Source organism: Pinus tabuliformis, chromosome 4_2, assembly GCF_031772625.1.
Source record: "Pinus tabuliformis cultivar Carrire ecotype Pingquan chromosome 4_2, CPIR1, whole genome shotgun sequence".
Taxonomy (NCBI): Eukaryota; Viridiplantae; Streptophyta; class Pinopsida; order Pinales; family Pinaceae; genus Pinus; species Pinus tabuliformis.
This window is the reverse complement of record NC_142304.1, coordinates 598,130,047-598,146,410: the sequence shown is the minus strand read 5'-3', so window position 1 is coordinate 598,146,410 and position 16,364 is coordinate 598,130,047. Positions and strand designations below refer to the sequence as shown.

General features: G+C 38.8%; 1 protein-coding gene across 1 annotated transcript in view; it reads right to left on the bottom strand.

The window, feature by feature from the left end:
- The window catches only part of CPSF160 (cleavage and polyadenylation specificity factor 160), a 424,028-nt gene that overhangs the window by 147,416 nt on the left and 260,248 nt on the right, over positions 1-16,364 (bottom strand). The window contains exons 16-17 of the mRNA XM_089425698.1: positions 10,878-11,074; positions 6,810-7,582 (exon numbers count right to left, since the gene is read on the bottom strand). Coding sequence (XP_089281824.1) covers positions 6,810-7,582; positions 10,878-11,074 — 970 coding nt within the window. The remainder of the gene's footprint in view (positions 1-6,809; positions 7,583-10,877; positions 11,075-16,364) is intronic.

The window sequence follows — 16,364 nt, the reverse complement described above, 5'->3', positions numbered from 1 at the left end:
GGTGGGTGGCCATGACCCCACCACCCCATAACTCATAACAAACGGAACCACACACGGTAAAAGGCAAGGGAGTTGGGTGGGTCGGCCCTTGGGGCACGGACCCGACCCTGACCCCACCACCCCACAACTCATAACAAACAGAACCACATACAGTAAAAGGCAAGGGAGTTGGGTGGGTCGGCCCTTGGGGCACGGACCCGACCCTGAAACACGCAACAACCAAGTTGCACAGCGAAGGTGGGTACGGTGGGCGAGCCGCCCAAGGCGAGCCCAGCCCAACCATTATTTAAAAAAGAAATTGCTATGTCAAAAAAGGAGGCAGGGTTTGACCTCCCGACCTCCTCCCTCATAACCGAATCATAAACCAACTCAGCTAACTCCCTTATTGAAAAATCCACCACCAACATTTTATTTAAACACAGTTTGTCAATGCGCCCAGGTAGAGGAGGCAGTGCACGCAGTTCGAGGCAGAATTTTGCAGGAGGGACGAATTTTCACTTTGTCATAATTTGACAAATTTTATATGGTTTCAACACTTTTCGACGCCATGAACGCAATGGTGTTGTCCGTTTCTCCATCAGAGTTCTGCATTTTTCGGCCATTTTTCAGTATGGAGGTATAAAACTCCTTTTTTTGTAACTGATGCTTGTACTCCTCTTTCTCATACCACTTAATGAATGAAGGCCTCCCCATTGATTGAGCAGGGCCCGGAGACGTAGTCCAAGTCGGATAAACTCCATTATCAAGTCGTGTTGTCTTCTTTCATGCTTTATGTGTTTCTCCTCTTCTCTCATGTGCACATTAAGTTTTCTATGCTAAGCTACAATTTATGAATGTAATTTTTTAACACATCTATAAGCAAAAGATTCTTGGATCAAGTGGTATCGGAGTAGGTCTTTTTAGATGTGAATTGCATGTTTGTATGCTAACAAGAAACAAGCTCCGAAGAGGTGAAGGGAAATTAAAGTCTTTCGATCCTGAAGCGGGGCATGCACATCGAAGGAGAAACATGGTAGATGAAGAGACTCGTCATGAAGAGGAGCGCAATTTCCGCAAAACCTTCTATACAATGGCAGAGAATGTTGGTCAGTTGCTTTCAAGGCTGGAGAAAGAAGAAAAGAGAAATCTAAAAGAACAAGGTTCAGTGCATGGAAATGGTGAAGAAGAACCCCTCCTTCTCCTTCCACGAGTGAAATTTCTTCTTCCTCTCATTACCATCATCATAGAAATTCAAGGGATGCATCTAAGAAACCTTTCTTTAGATTATATGTCAAATTTGATCTTCCCATGTTTGACGGTGAAAGTAATGCAGAAAAGTTTAATAACTGCGTTAGGCAGATTGAAATCTACTGCAGGATTTAGCAGATCGAAGAGGACGAGGTAAGGATTCAGTTGGCCACTCTTCGACTGAGTAGCATCGCTCTCGTTTGGTGGGAAAGCAAATTGCGAAGCTGTAAGAGTGTGGGTAATCTTCTTTCCTCATGGCCTAGTTTCATTTTTGCATTAAAGGAACAATTCTATCCCTTGGGTTATAAACAAAAAGCCTTAAGGGATTGGCAATACTTAAGGCAAGGCAGAGGTCAGGATATTCAAAGCTTTACAAAGGAATTTAGAAAACAGGCACTTAAATTGGGCATTGCACTTGACTCATTTGAAGTAGTAACTAAGTATATTGAATCATTACATAGTTACCTTAGACATTCATTATTATTGTTTGAACCAACTACTATTGACTCGGCCAGTGTAAAGGCCATTGATCTTGAGAATAGGGGCAAAAATGAAAGAGATATCATTTCAAGAAACCACCTTTCAAACTTCTGAATGGCAAATCATCCAAAGTGAAAGGAAAAGCAAAGGAGAAGAGGATGGCATCAACCAAGAAAGATAAAGGAGAAAGACCTTATTGCACTCACTGCAAAAAGGAAGGTCATGACGACGATCATTGTTGGAAACAATACCTGGAAAAGAGACCAAAGAAGTATGGAGGAAAAGGCAAGCAGAAGGCAGTGGCAACTGTGCAACAAGACCTTGGATCTAATTCAAGAGATGAAACATTGATCACAGCAGCAGGAACAAAAGGTGCTCTTACAGCTCATGTTAATTCTGAATCACATGAAGGCACTAGTTCAATAGATGAGTCTCTTCCTAATGAACGAAAGAGAATTGAGCTATTTCATATTAGAGTTATCACAAATCATACAAAAGTGTGAACTCTATTTGATACCGGATCCCAAACAAACTTAATTTCAGAGTCCTTAGTAAAGAAACTAGGCTTGGAAACCAAACCACATCCAAAACCTTACCCACTTGGATGGATACATGATAAAGCAAAACTGAATGTAACTAAGCAGTGCAAGGTTAAATTTGTGGGAAAGCAAATTGCGAAGCTGTAAGAGTGTGGGTAATCTTCTTTCCTCATGGCCTAGTTTCATTTTTGCATTAAAGGAACAATTCTATCCCTTGGGTTATAAACAAAAAGCCTTAAGGGATTGGCAATACTTAAGGCAAGGCAGAGGTCAGGATATTCAAAGCTTTACAGAGGAATTTAGAAAACAGGCACTTAAATTGGGCATTGCACTTGACTCATTTGAAGTAGTAACTAAGTATATTGAATCATTACATAGTTACCTTAGACATTCATTATTATTGTTTGAACCAACTACTATTGACTCGGCCAGTGTAAAGGCCATTGATCTTGAGAATAGGGGCAAAAATGAAAGAGATATCATTTCAAGAAACCACCTTTCAAACTTCTGAATGGAAAATCATCCAAAGTGAAAGGAAAAGCAAAGGAGAAGAGGATGGCATCAACCAAGAAAGATAAAGGAGAAAGACCTTATTGCACTCACTGCAAAAAGGAAGATCATGACGACGATCATTGTTGGAAACAATACCTGGAAAAGAGACCAAAGAAGTATGGAGGAAAAGGCAAGCAGAAGGCAGTGGCAACTGTGCAACAAGACCTTGGATCTAATTCAAGAGATGAAACATTGATCACAGCAGCAGGAACAAAAGGTGCTCTTACAGCTCATGTTAATTCTGAATCACATGAAGGCACTAGTTCAATAGATGAGTCTCTTCCTAATGAACGAAAGAGAATTGAGCTATTTCATATTAGAGTTATCACAAATCATACAAAAGTGTGAACTCTATTTGATACCGGATCCCAAACAAACTTAATTTCAGAGTCCTTAGTAAAGAAACTAGGCTTGGAAACCAAACCACATCCAAAACCTTACCCACTTGGATGGATACATGATAAAGCAAAACTGAATGTAACTAAGCAGTGCAAGGTTAAATTTGTGATCACTTCTAAGTTAGTGGATGAGGTAAAACTTGATGTGATACCATTGGATATTTGTGGCATGGTGTTAGGGAGTCCATATCTATATGATAGAAAGGCAATCTTCTTCCGTCATGAAAACAAATACCAAATCACAAAAGATGGGGTAGAATATATTGTAAGGGCTCATCAAACTAAAATCAATGCCAGCCTTGTAAGTGCAGGACAAATGAAGAGGTTGGTGAATTCCAGTAAGGGTTGCATGCTTATGGTTGTAAGGGGAAAAGATGCAGAATTATCCAATGCTTTCCAAGGTTGCGATCATGTGCATAAAAAGGAATTATGTGAGTTAATTTCTAACTATGATGAGATGTTTTAGGGAAAGTGTGTCAATGGATTTTGTACGAGGTTTGCCTTTGTCTAGAAAATGTCATGACTATTTGTGTGTTGTCGTTGACCATTTTAGTAAGATGTGTATTTTAATGCCTTATAAAAAGCAGAGCACTGCAGAGCAGACTGCTCATCTTTTCTTTCAGCATGTTTGGGTCCATTTTGGGCTGCCCACATCAATTGTGTCAGATCGGGACTCTTGCTTTCTCGGAGAGTTTTGGACCAGCTTGTGGAAGATGATGGACACCAAGTTGAAACGAAGCACAGCATTTCAACCACAGACTGACGGACAGACAGAGGTTGTCAACCGCACCGTGGTACACTTGTTGCAAGGTTATTGTGGGAAGCATCCTAAGTTGTGGGATGAACATCTTCCATATGTGCAGCATTCCTACAACCGACTAGTGCACTCATCTATACATTGTTCACCATTTGAGACATGTTTTGGCTACCTGCCAAAAGACCCTTTTGATATGGTCTTGGGAAGGGAAGATGACTCCAGTGGACGTGATGACAGGGACAAAGCACAGTAGTGCATTCAACAGATCCAGTTGATTCACCAAGAAGTACAAGAGCAGTTGGAGAAAAGTCAAGCCCGGTACAAGGCTCGACATGACAAACACCGAGTTGGCCATCAATTTCAAGTGGGCGACAAAGTGTGGTTCAATATCAACAAGGAAAGGATGAAGGGAGAAGGGAAGAAGTTGTGACCAATCCAATATGGTCCATTCACCATCTTGGAAAAGATTGGAAACAATGCCTTCCATCATGATTTGCCGATATATATGCAAATCTACTCTGTAGTGAATGTGGAGAACTTAAAGTTGTATGAACCACCATTGATTATGGACACCGAAGAGGTGGGCAAAGTTCCTACAGTTGATGACTTTGCGCCAGAGTATCTCGATGAGTTACCTGAAGACATCATCCTTGACAGAAGAACCAAGACTTCACAATGAGGAGATGTGGAATACCTTTGAGTTGGTTTCAAGGGGATGCACCCTAGCAAGGAAAAATGGCTAGAAAAAGAAAGAGTGAGGGAACAATTCCCTCACTTGCCAATTGACTAATAAATCTTTTGGCGGTCCAAAACCTCCTCAAGGGGGAAGATTGATCCAGGTGGATCTCTAGACACTAGTGGCATGGAAAAAGCTCAAAATTCAAAGTGGTGGAAAGGCGATGAACTTGACATCAGATCGAAATGCTCATCGCCCTAATTCCAACGGTGCAAATGGCACTCCAATCCAAGTCCAGATGAAGGAGATAAAGGCAGTCAAAGATGGGTTGACTTTTTAATGACTGGGCAAGATTAACAAGGACACAATTCGAATTTTTCCGGTGGACAAAATCCAGCCAATTCCGGCCAAATTCTGGGCAAAATTGTTGCTTCGTTAAAATGAATCCTTCCGCTTAAATTCGAAATTTTTACCAACGGCATATAGTTTTGATGTAAACAAAAAAATATATAAGAAAAGAGGTGGCGGGCCACCAACCCCGCCACCCCATCCCATACGACATAACAAAATTAATATATATATGGTGGAGGGGCAGGCCAAGACCCCCGGCCCCTCCCACGGAACCACAACCCAAAACAGGGTGGGCAGCCATGACCCCGCCACCCCACAACTCATAACAAATGGAACCACATACGGTAAAAGGCAAGGGAGTTGGGTGGGTCGGCCCTTGGGGCACGGACCCGACCCCAAAACACGCAACAACCAAGCTACACAGCGGAGGTGGGTACAGTGGGCAAGCCGCCCAAGGTGGGACCGGCCCAACCTTTATTTAAAAAAAAGAAACTGCTATGTAAAAAAAGGAGGCGGGGTTTGACCTCCCGACCTCCTCCTCCATAACCAGATCGTAAACCAACTTAGCTAACTACCTTATTGAAAAATCCGCCACCAACATTTTATTTAAACACAGTTTGTCAGTGCGCCCAGGCAGAGGAGGCAGTGCATGCAGTTCAAGGTAGAATTTTGCAGGAGGGCCAACCTTTCACTTTGTCAGAATTTGACAAATTTTACATGGTTTCAACACTTCTCGACGCCACAAATGCAATGGCGTTGTCCGTTTCTCCATCGGAGTTCTGCATTTTTCGGCCATTTTTCAGTATGTAGATACAAAACTCATTTTTTTTGTAACTGATGCTTGTACTTTTCTTTCTCATGCCACTTAATGAATGAAGGCCTCCCCATTGATCAAACAGGGCCCGAAGACGTAGTCCAAGTCGGATGAACTCTGTTATCAAGTCTTGTTGTCTTCTTTCATGTTTTATGTGTTTCTCCTATTCTCTCATGTGCACATTAAGTTTTCTATATTAAGCTACAATTTATGCATGTAATTCTTTAACACATCTATAAGCAAAAGACTCCTGGATCAGTGATCTACAAATTTGGTAAAAGTTTGGACAAGATTTCACAATGGATAATTCTGCCCATTTGATGTTATGAAAAGCATTTCTAACCCTCATTCTCTCTCTATAAATTTGTTCATTTCTTCTTTAAGAATAAGGGTACATTTTATATTGGCAGATTTATTTTAACTATTAGCAATATTCTCATGACTCCTATAGAAGAAATAGACCCGACATGGAACCATTGCAAAATAGTTGATGGAGGATGTTACACAACCACTCTAAGAAGGAAATCAGGTAGTTGATGGGAGGATAGCATGCAACCACTAAGTAATTTTTTATTTGATGCCTGAAATTCAAGTTTCAACAAAGCAAATTTATGCTACATATTGGACTTTCTGCATGTAACATAAGGTGACAACAGAGCATACTCCACATACTACCTAGTCCATTTTGAACCTTAAAAGTAAGGTCATGTTCAAAAAATAAAGCACATACAAGATATTTCATGTAGCAAGAAATTTAATCCGTTAAACTTCAAGTTCTATAAAGGAAAGCATGTTCATGTTCATCCCAAAATGTTTGATAAAATATTTACTCTAAAACTTCTACCAAAAGAAGAGAAACACATCCATGATGCCAAACTATGTACCTTTTGCAACATAAAAGTATCTGAAAAATACTCTTCTACAAGTGTAAATTATTTGCAAAATAATCCCGTCTTTAAAATATTATAATGCAATAAATAAAATCCTGACAACATCAAGCCGAATTTTAATTCACCTGTGGATGGAGTCGAAGACGTTCTCTACAGACCATAAGCCATGCCGGTCTTGTGCCCGCTAGGAAAGCGCCTTGATAACCACCAATGTTACTAAAATTCACAATCCGTTGTCCTGAAGCTCCTGCTTCAGCTTCCTCCCTAGTCAATGAATCTAAAAATACACGAATAAATCGCAAATTTCTAAGCCTCAATGTACTGATACTATTAACTGAATTCTCCACCATACTTCCGCCTTCCATCTTAATTATATTATCTTGTCCTTCATAAAAATATGCATGATAACATAGGATTGTCCCATCACTCAGTATTGCAAAAAGAAAAGGACGACCATATTGCCCACTCCATTTTTGCATGCCTATTTCAATAACCTTCATGTTTTGCCCAGATTCTTGCTTATCTCGTTCTGAAGTTTCTTCCTTCACTGTTTGCTGGGCATCACTAGGTAAATCTGGGAGATATGTATCCACCAAGATACTTTTGCCAGAAGTAAACTTATCAATTGAAAAAACACATCTGAAACTGGGAACTTCATAAAGATCAAGCCTCCCACTCTCCCGACATATTACACAATATATATCGCCTTGATCTTGTGGTGAACCATCAGTCACTTCAAGATCATCAGCTGCTCCTGTTGAAAGCCAAGCATCAGTGCTGGTTTTCCGTAACCAGGGTTCAGGGCCCTTATCATGATAAAGAGAACATGCAGTGATAGGATCAGCGAAACTAGGAGAAATTGGTGCAGAAGTAATTGCGACAGTGCAAGTTGCAGGATCTGCAATAACAAAAAATACACATCATGTACTAGAAATTATTTTAACCAGGCTCCCAATAAAACACAAGCTCTGCATTGAAATAAGAAAATTTATACTCATGGTGATCATGTTGATTATTTTTTGATGATTTACATTCTTGTTGACTGTATCCATCTATGAATATAGCAAGTTTAATGCAGTAATTGATTTCCAAATGAGTCCCCCTTTAGTGCTATAAAGAATTAAAATCTCTTTTTGGAACCATTTGCAGCAGGCATGAGATCATGAGTATAAACCAGCATGCTGGTAATAACCAGCCAAATTCCCGATCTATTTATCTTATTTTCTGTATTCTTAAAATGTCAAGATGATTGAAGTGTAAATGCACAGTAACAAGCGCAACAGTTTCAGAAAGAAAAAAAAGTGTAAATACACCTTAGGAACATCTAGTATTCCAAAGATAATCCAGAAAAATTGTATTTGTTAGAATACCAGTGAAATTAAGGTTTGCCAAAATGTGACTTAAAATTACAAATGTGCCTGGATATACATACAAATAGCGGTACTTTCCATAACACATATATGGCATCCATCTATAAGGTTGGATACTGCATTACCAAACATATTTGTGCGAGAAATAATTTAATGCAAGAGCTGCCATCTTTCCACAGTAAAGGAATTCAATTACTAAAACCAATTTGTTAAAATTGGCAACTAGGGCCAAACTCCACATGGGTCATCTTATTTATGACCGCTGATATTTTTCTTGGATTCCTCTCTGAGAAGTATAGGATTGATCTAAAGATCATCCGATTCTGACATGTACAAATGAAGTTATGAATTTATTTTGATTATGGTCAAATTGTCAAGGTTGGCCAGCAAACTTATGTAGGCTCAAAAGCCCAACAGTCACGTCTATTCATCCTCAACATTGTATATTAATAGAAAGTGACTTAGCCTCATTTGGACACACTCATCTTCACACTTCTCTCTCTCTCCTCATTGATTGGGTATGGATTTCTGGGCCTCTCTCCACATGTCCAAAACTTCAGGAGACCAAACTTCTGGACATTTTGACCAAGCATTGACCAGCAAGCGTTGACCTGTTTGACTGCATTTTTGGGTGAGGTATTTCTGTTTGTGGCAGGCCACATTTCTGGGCACAGAAATCAAGGCCAAACGTTCACTTTGACCAGCATTGACTGCAGCTAGGGCTGACCGCAGCTTGGCTGTTTAACCAGATTTGACTGGGCTGTTTTTAAGGCTAATTCATCTTGCTGTTTGGAGGCTGAAGTTGACTGAAGTTGACCAATTTGTTGAGGGTCAAATCTGCCCTGTTGACCATCTTTGACTTTTCTGCTTAGGGTTCTTTTGCTGCTACTATAAATTATCAGATTTGTAAATTGTACTATCTCTTTCTCTGCTGAACTATTGAAGACCATAAGAAGATTTGATCAAGGGTTTCCCCACATTGAGGTGTGTCCCTGGCTGGTGCCACATCTTGTGTCCCTTCTCTTGGCTTGTCTTCTACTGTTTATGTTTATGTTCTATCTGCATTTTACTATCATGTTGATGAAATTGCTAAACTGGATATTGATATTGGGCTAATTAAGAAATTGAAGTAAAATTGTTCTAAAGCTAAGTCACCTGACACGGGGATTCGGGACACGTAGGATTCGAGATTTGTGCTGTCGGATTCGGACACGCTAACCCCACGGAACAGGACACGTTATATATTATTTTATTAATATATATATATATATATACATATATATATATATACATATATATATATATATATACATATATATATATATATATATATATATATATATATATATAAAATTAGATATTATCATATTTCTTACACAAATTTTAATTAATGATACAAATTTATTGATTTCAAACATAGATCTTCATCTATAGCTATTAGCATGCATAGTACATACAAAATTCAAATACATGTCAATCTATTATCTATTTCTTATGCTTGGCCCTCTTGCCACCACGAGATATGTCTAATTTTTTAGTCTTGTTGGAAAATCAAGATCTTTGTCATTAATATCACCCTCTAAGCATTAATATCCAGAGGTATCTTTGTCAGTATCTCTGTATCTGTATAGGCATCTTCGTCATTAATATCACACTTTAAGCATTAACATAAGATAGAACAAGCATAACATGTCAAGTCAAGATTTTGCTTGAGTGATGTGTACATTTTTAGGAGGGTCATGATACAGGAGTTCGACAACCAATGTCACTAACATCAAGGTACATACAGGGATTGGTGCTCTTGATTAAATACGAGTTCCATACCCTAATACATGAAAAAATTCAATGGAAACATTGCAATCCCCCAATCCTAGAATCCTGAAAAACTGATAAATCTGCTGGATTTTGAATGAAATCTAAAATTCTACTTTCTCCATATGAAATCCAATGAGGCCGGAATCACTCTCAAACATCCTGAGTCATTTCATGGTAGTGTTAAAAATTTAAGTAAAAGGATGAAAATGAAAATTAAGGAGACACGCTTTTGAAAATCGTGACACGACCTCGGATTCAATGTGTCGGAAAAGGACACGACGTGTCATATGATTTGGACACAAATCCGGACCAAATCGTGTCGGATTCGCTGGATTCAGGATTCGTTGGGGGTTTAGGAAGAATCCGTTGACTTAGCTCTAAAGTATAGAACATAACATTGTTGCCTAAACTTAACACAATCCTCAAGTTGGTTACTGGCCAAAGGATTTGCGAGATACTAGCATCCGTGTTATTAATAAATGCTTTGCAGGATGATAAACACAGGACCGGTAAATCAACTCAGGTATGGATACTGAATTTTTCATTCGGTGCTAGAAGTAGAAACTGAATAACTACTGTAATGAATAAACTTTTAATAGTATTTACAAATGAATAACTACTGTCATGAAGTTACATTGCAATAAGGAGTGTCATCTGAATGATATTACTGATTATCCGATATGTTTAAAGGGCAGACATTTCTAAACCAAATATTTAAATTGTATCCTTCAAAAGGCAGTGTTTTTATATGCATGAATTCTAAAATTAAAGATATGTCAACAGTTTGATGAAAAACATTCTCCAGTGACACAAAATTTAGATTTACGGTTAACCAAATAAAAAAAACACCAATGCTTTAGTGACACAAAGATTGGATTTACAGGCAACCAAATAAGAAAACATCCAAAACATTTGCTAACAGCACACTTCATACAATACTTGGTTCTGTATTTTCATCTTCATGTTGAAGCATAAGGAAACCATGCACCGAATAAAAGAAACACTGACCTCCAACAACTAGTCGAATACTTCCATCAGTCATCTTCAATAACACATAAGGATCCACAATAGACACAGTTGATACCACTGCATTACCAGAACCTGAACTTGCATCAGGATTTGGAACTTCAATGCACTGATTCTGTTTCACGTTTCCACCATCCAGGATACGAACTCCTCGTGCATATACTTGTACAACACGGCGTCTGCATAGTGACATTGTTATTCATTTATAATAAATCCTTGAAATGCAAATGATTAAAAGGAAAATGGCCATTTACAGAAACTCAGGCCCTACAATTTTAAACCCTAATTCAATACAAAACCTATAATTTGAGAGATATTTTTTTTAATTTTCTTTATTTTGAAACCACTTTTGCAAATCAGCCCATTTTCCAACAATACTCCCGAGTTGTGGAAGAAGTGAGACCAGCTATAGGATTTCAAAATTAGCTTACAATGCAACTATATGATAACCTTTAGGATTATATTTGCAATTGAATAAGTATTCTGATATTCATAGCCTTCAGCATGGAATCAAATACAGGCAAGCCTCCTCAGCATTTTGTCCACAGAGATCATACACCTAGACTGCAGGACTTTTGTAGGTTGACCACAAACATATTTGCATTTAAGTCTATTTATTGACAACATTTCCATATAGTTATGCTGAAGTGTTCGAGGCACAAACAGCAAGCTTAAATGCTAACGTCAATATTAAATAATTCTTAAAGGGAAGTTCGGTGGTCAAACCACCATAACCATATCAAGATCTTATAAACGATATAACTATGATGGTATAAGTGAGAGATTCATAGGTGTATTGGGTAAATTAATATGATCCCAGCACCAACAATACCAGAGATACTCACATACGAGTAAACACAAAAGGCATGTCAATCCAAGAAGAAAATTGTAAAAACGCTACATGCTATACACATATTTGTATTAGATACATATATGATTAGAAATCAGTAGGAGAGTGCTCAGCTTTGACCAAGTATCCAGTAAAATCCAATAATGTAGGTAAGTTATCATTTTGGTGCAGATTTCCTGCCAGCAGCCTCACATGCCTCACAGATAGCAGCTTTTCAGATGCCTATCACTCATTATTGTTCATCCCATTCACTTGATCAGCATACTCATCTGATGAAGGTGAGTCAAAGATCGTAAGGTACATTAGTCGTTGTTTCAGACAAAGTGCTTACATTTAATAACATGGTCATCTAAGCAAGGGTTTGAAGTCAGATAATCAATCATGACATTTGGAAGTTAAACTTGTTGCCTTATTTCACCTTGACGGTCATCCCTTCCTTCTAGTCCAGTGTAACCATTCTATGGATTTTCTTTCACAATCCTCGAGGGGCATGAACAGGAGGCCTTGATAGAGATGGAATGTCCACATCTTTCCATGCTTAACACCTACCATCTATCCCTTTCTTCACTGTCCTCGCTTTTGGATTGGATGTTATCAGTTGCTCAAACTAGTTCCTACGTGTCCCGCTCTATGAGAATAGAGGCTTGGGAATGCCCAGAAGTTGATGTGGCTGCAAAAAGAAAGAAATAAACTGCAGGTGCCAAATGTTAAAACGCAAAATACTGACAAGGGATGAAGTATAATTCAAACCAAGTTAGCTTGAGCCTTGAGCTCTTACACCTCATGTGAGGCCATCACCCTAGTCCCTGTTAAATCTCTTAATATCAGCCCAGAGTTATTTTCTCACAACAATTATTTATTCCTAGCAATATATTTTATTAACCAAATAAATTCTGAATTGTTGAAAAATAAAATCACTGGTATTTTAACATCCAGGAATTTATATGCAGAGGAAATAAAATCAAAGAGGTCAATAACACATTACAACAAATAAACACCCACAACAAATATCCTTCATAAATTAATCTAAAAAAAAAAATTGAGTTTTGACCCACAGAAAGTAATAGGAAATACGTATTGACTGGAACTTGTAAGTTGTAACACTCAACCCCAGTGGAAGAATTCGGCCTAGAAATTTCAGCCCACTTGAAATTAGGCACTAAAGAAATTCAGCTTGGATATTTTTGATCCACCTCTCACCAGCAACTCCGCGGTATGCCTTCCTCTCAAACAGCCTCTGCGCCAAAAGAAATTTGTTGGAATTTCAGTAGCTCGGAAGGCTAAGTTACACGAAACGAGGAAACGGGTATGAGTTTCCGAAACGGGCACGGGTACGAAACGTGACCCCCCCAAATTTTGGAAACGGAGAAACGCTATATATATACATATATATATATATATGTATATATATATACATATATATATATGTATATATATATACATATATATATATGTATATATATATACATATATATATATATATATGTATACATATATATATATATATATATATATATATATATACATATATATATAATATATATATACATATATATATATGGACATTTACGAAATATGTGCAATCATAAAGCATATATGACACATTCTAATTTATTACATTATGATTAAATTGTCAATGCATAAACTATAAGTCTCTAAATTTACATCACATTTACTCATGAATGATCACATAATGAAAATAGAAATATCCAAAATCAGCCTCGAGAAATTTATAATTTCTTGTCTCGGGCTTGATTGGGAGTCCTTCTGTTAGCTTTGCTATGCAAAAGCATCAGAAATGGATTCAAGCACTCTCAAAGGCTGCAAACACACTTATAATCATGCCAAAGGAACCATTGATGTTGTTGAAATCCTCAAATTTTGGCTATAAGCCTTCCACCGATTGAAAATATTGCAAGAGGAAAGCCCTTTGGAGGGCAGAAACACACTATCGGGAGGCGAAAATACCCCAAAAACCATGTAAAAATCAAACTACAGGCTTAAGGGTCCGCTTTCATCTCAGCCGTTGGATCTGGCCGATCTGCGGTCCAGATCGCGTCAGCATATCGCAAGTCGGGGGAGGCAGTGGCAGCGACATGATACATCGCCGATGAGTGATCACCGATATCGCTATCGGCGTATCGCAATGGAGGACTTACCAAAGGGGCTTTATTATTCACCGACGAGCGATCGCCGATATCGCATCGGCGAGTTGCAATGGAGCATGGCCTTTTGCATATATGAGCGTTCGCCGATGGGCCAGACCCGATGGCGGTATGAATTCTTTTAATAGATTATCGGGTCCGGAGCAATATCGGCAATATCAAAGAAATCGGGGCTTTTATATTTTGTGTTCGCCGATGGGCTGGACCCGACGGCGTATTAACTCCTTTTGATAGATTATCGGGTCCACAGCAAGGCCTTCACATATGATATGCTTCCGACCCGATAAGCCGGACCCAATATTTTATGGATCATTTCTTATAATATTTCAAATCCGCGCTTAGGCCATTTTCAATGGTTTTGGGCGCATTTTCTGTGTATAAGGAAATATTAAGAAATATAAAGTAAGCTTGGGCGAGCGCCGATAGCGATGAAGCCTGGACCCGATGGGGTCTGGGAAGTAAAATATATATATTTTTATGTCTGCCAAAGGTGAATTTCTCATGTTTTGCAGCATTTCTTATGTATTTTCAAATATAAAGAAACAGAGGGATTGGCCGTCTATCATATGCATTGCGACCCAAAAGGCGGACACGATAGAGACAATATGCATGTATGAACCTTTTGAAGTCCGAAAGGGACCGGTGCAGGGATTTCATACGAACAGCGACCACTCCATTGCAGGTTTAGGCGGCAAGCCATTCTTAAAGGAGTCGTGCAGCCATATTACTTACCAGAAGAAGGATTCAGCAGAGAGACAGCGGCCGGCAAATAGAGCCCGGAAAGGGAAGGAGAAAGACCGTTGCGCACCACAACCCAAATCAAATGAAATCATGGAGCACTAACAGTCCTGCCAGCGCAGCAGTCATCCTAACAAACATGATTGTGAGACATCTTTGGCACGAGAGAGCTCCTAGGCACCACAACAGGCCGCCCTAAGCATCTGAATATGGTTATTCCTCTGTCAGAAAAGGAAAACCTCCGAGCCATGACTGCCTATTGAGGGAATCAAACGGTTATGGGACAGATCAGACAAGTCTAAGACTCCGAGCCTTCTAGAGAGCTCAGGAGCATTGTAAATGGCCTATAAAAGGCAGAAAACTAAATGTAACAAGGGTTCAACTTTTGGAGATTATTCCTCCCCTGTTTTCTCAAGCTTCTCATCTGCAGCGTTTAGTAATACAAGCTTCTTTTGCTGCTACATGTTTAATGTCCATTTCTCTTCTGTTCTATGCTTGCACTTGAACAGTTTGTTCAGGTTTTCTGTGTGTTTAAGGCCAGATAATTGTCATCTTATCTCTGCTTTGATATACTAGATTTGCAAGCTTCTTTGCTGCCTATGGCTAGCCATTTATATGTGTGATTATATATGCATCTGCCAGTATAGTCAGTGAGTTCTTTTACTGCCTGTAGCTAGCCATTCATATAGGTCCATGTATCCTATCTGCCGGCAGAGTCAGTGTTCTCCATCTATCCATTAATCTACAAACTATTGAGCATTAGCAGTCTAAAGCCTTGTGATGTTGGGGGTGTTCATGCATGTCTTGAGTGTGAATAGAGCTGGAATGGTTATCCGACTTGATCCAAACCATCTTTCATTTCCATAGTTCAGAGAAAAATATTGAAAATTATATGTTACCAGGCATCTCTGATTTACAACCTCAGAGAGTTTCCTGGAGTGATAACACCTCCTACATAGTCGAACGACCTTAGTGCTCTTGATTAAATACAAGTTCCATACCCTAGTATCCTACGTGATTTTGATTATTGGGAGTCTCCCCTGCATAGAGGGCTTGGTTCTCTTGATTAAATACAAGTTCCATACCCTAGTACATGACAAAATTCAATGGAAACATTGCAATCCCCCCAATCCCGAAATCCTGAAAAACAGATAAGTCTGTTGAATTTTGAGTGAGATCTAAAATTCTACTTTCTCCATATGAAATCCAATGAAGGCAAAACCACTCTCAAACATCCCGAGTCATTTCATGGTAATGTTAAAAATTTAAGTAAAAGTGGCATTCTCTTTTATTTTTTATTTAAGTAAAAGTGATATGCAGTTCATGGTAATGTTAAAAATAAAAGAGAATATCACTTTTACTTTAAGAATTTAACATTACCATGAACTGCATATCAAGACTAGGGCCATAGGCTTGAACATTAGGCTGCCCCACTCAAAACAATCCTCTTTTTTATAACTTGAGAGGCATCCAGAAGATATTTTAGTCGCCCAATAAAAAATAAGAAGCGAAAAAATAAAAATAAAATACAAGAAAAAGTCATTTTAGAAGAGGAAACTCTGTGGTACAATCTGGAAATGCATTTCCGACCGTATTGGCCACGTTATCTCCCTAAGAAACAAGCCAGTACGGCTGGAAACGCGTTTCCAAGCCGTACGGTACAAGCTTCCTCGTTTCCGTTTCGTTTCTGGCTGGAAACAGACCCTTCTCCAACGT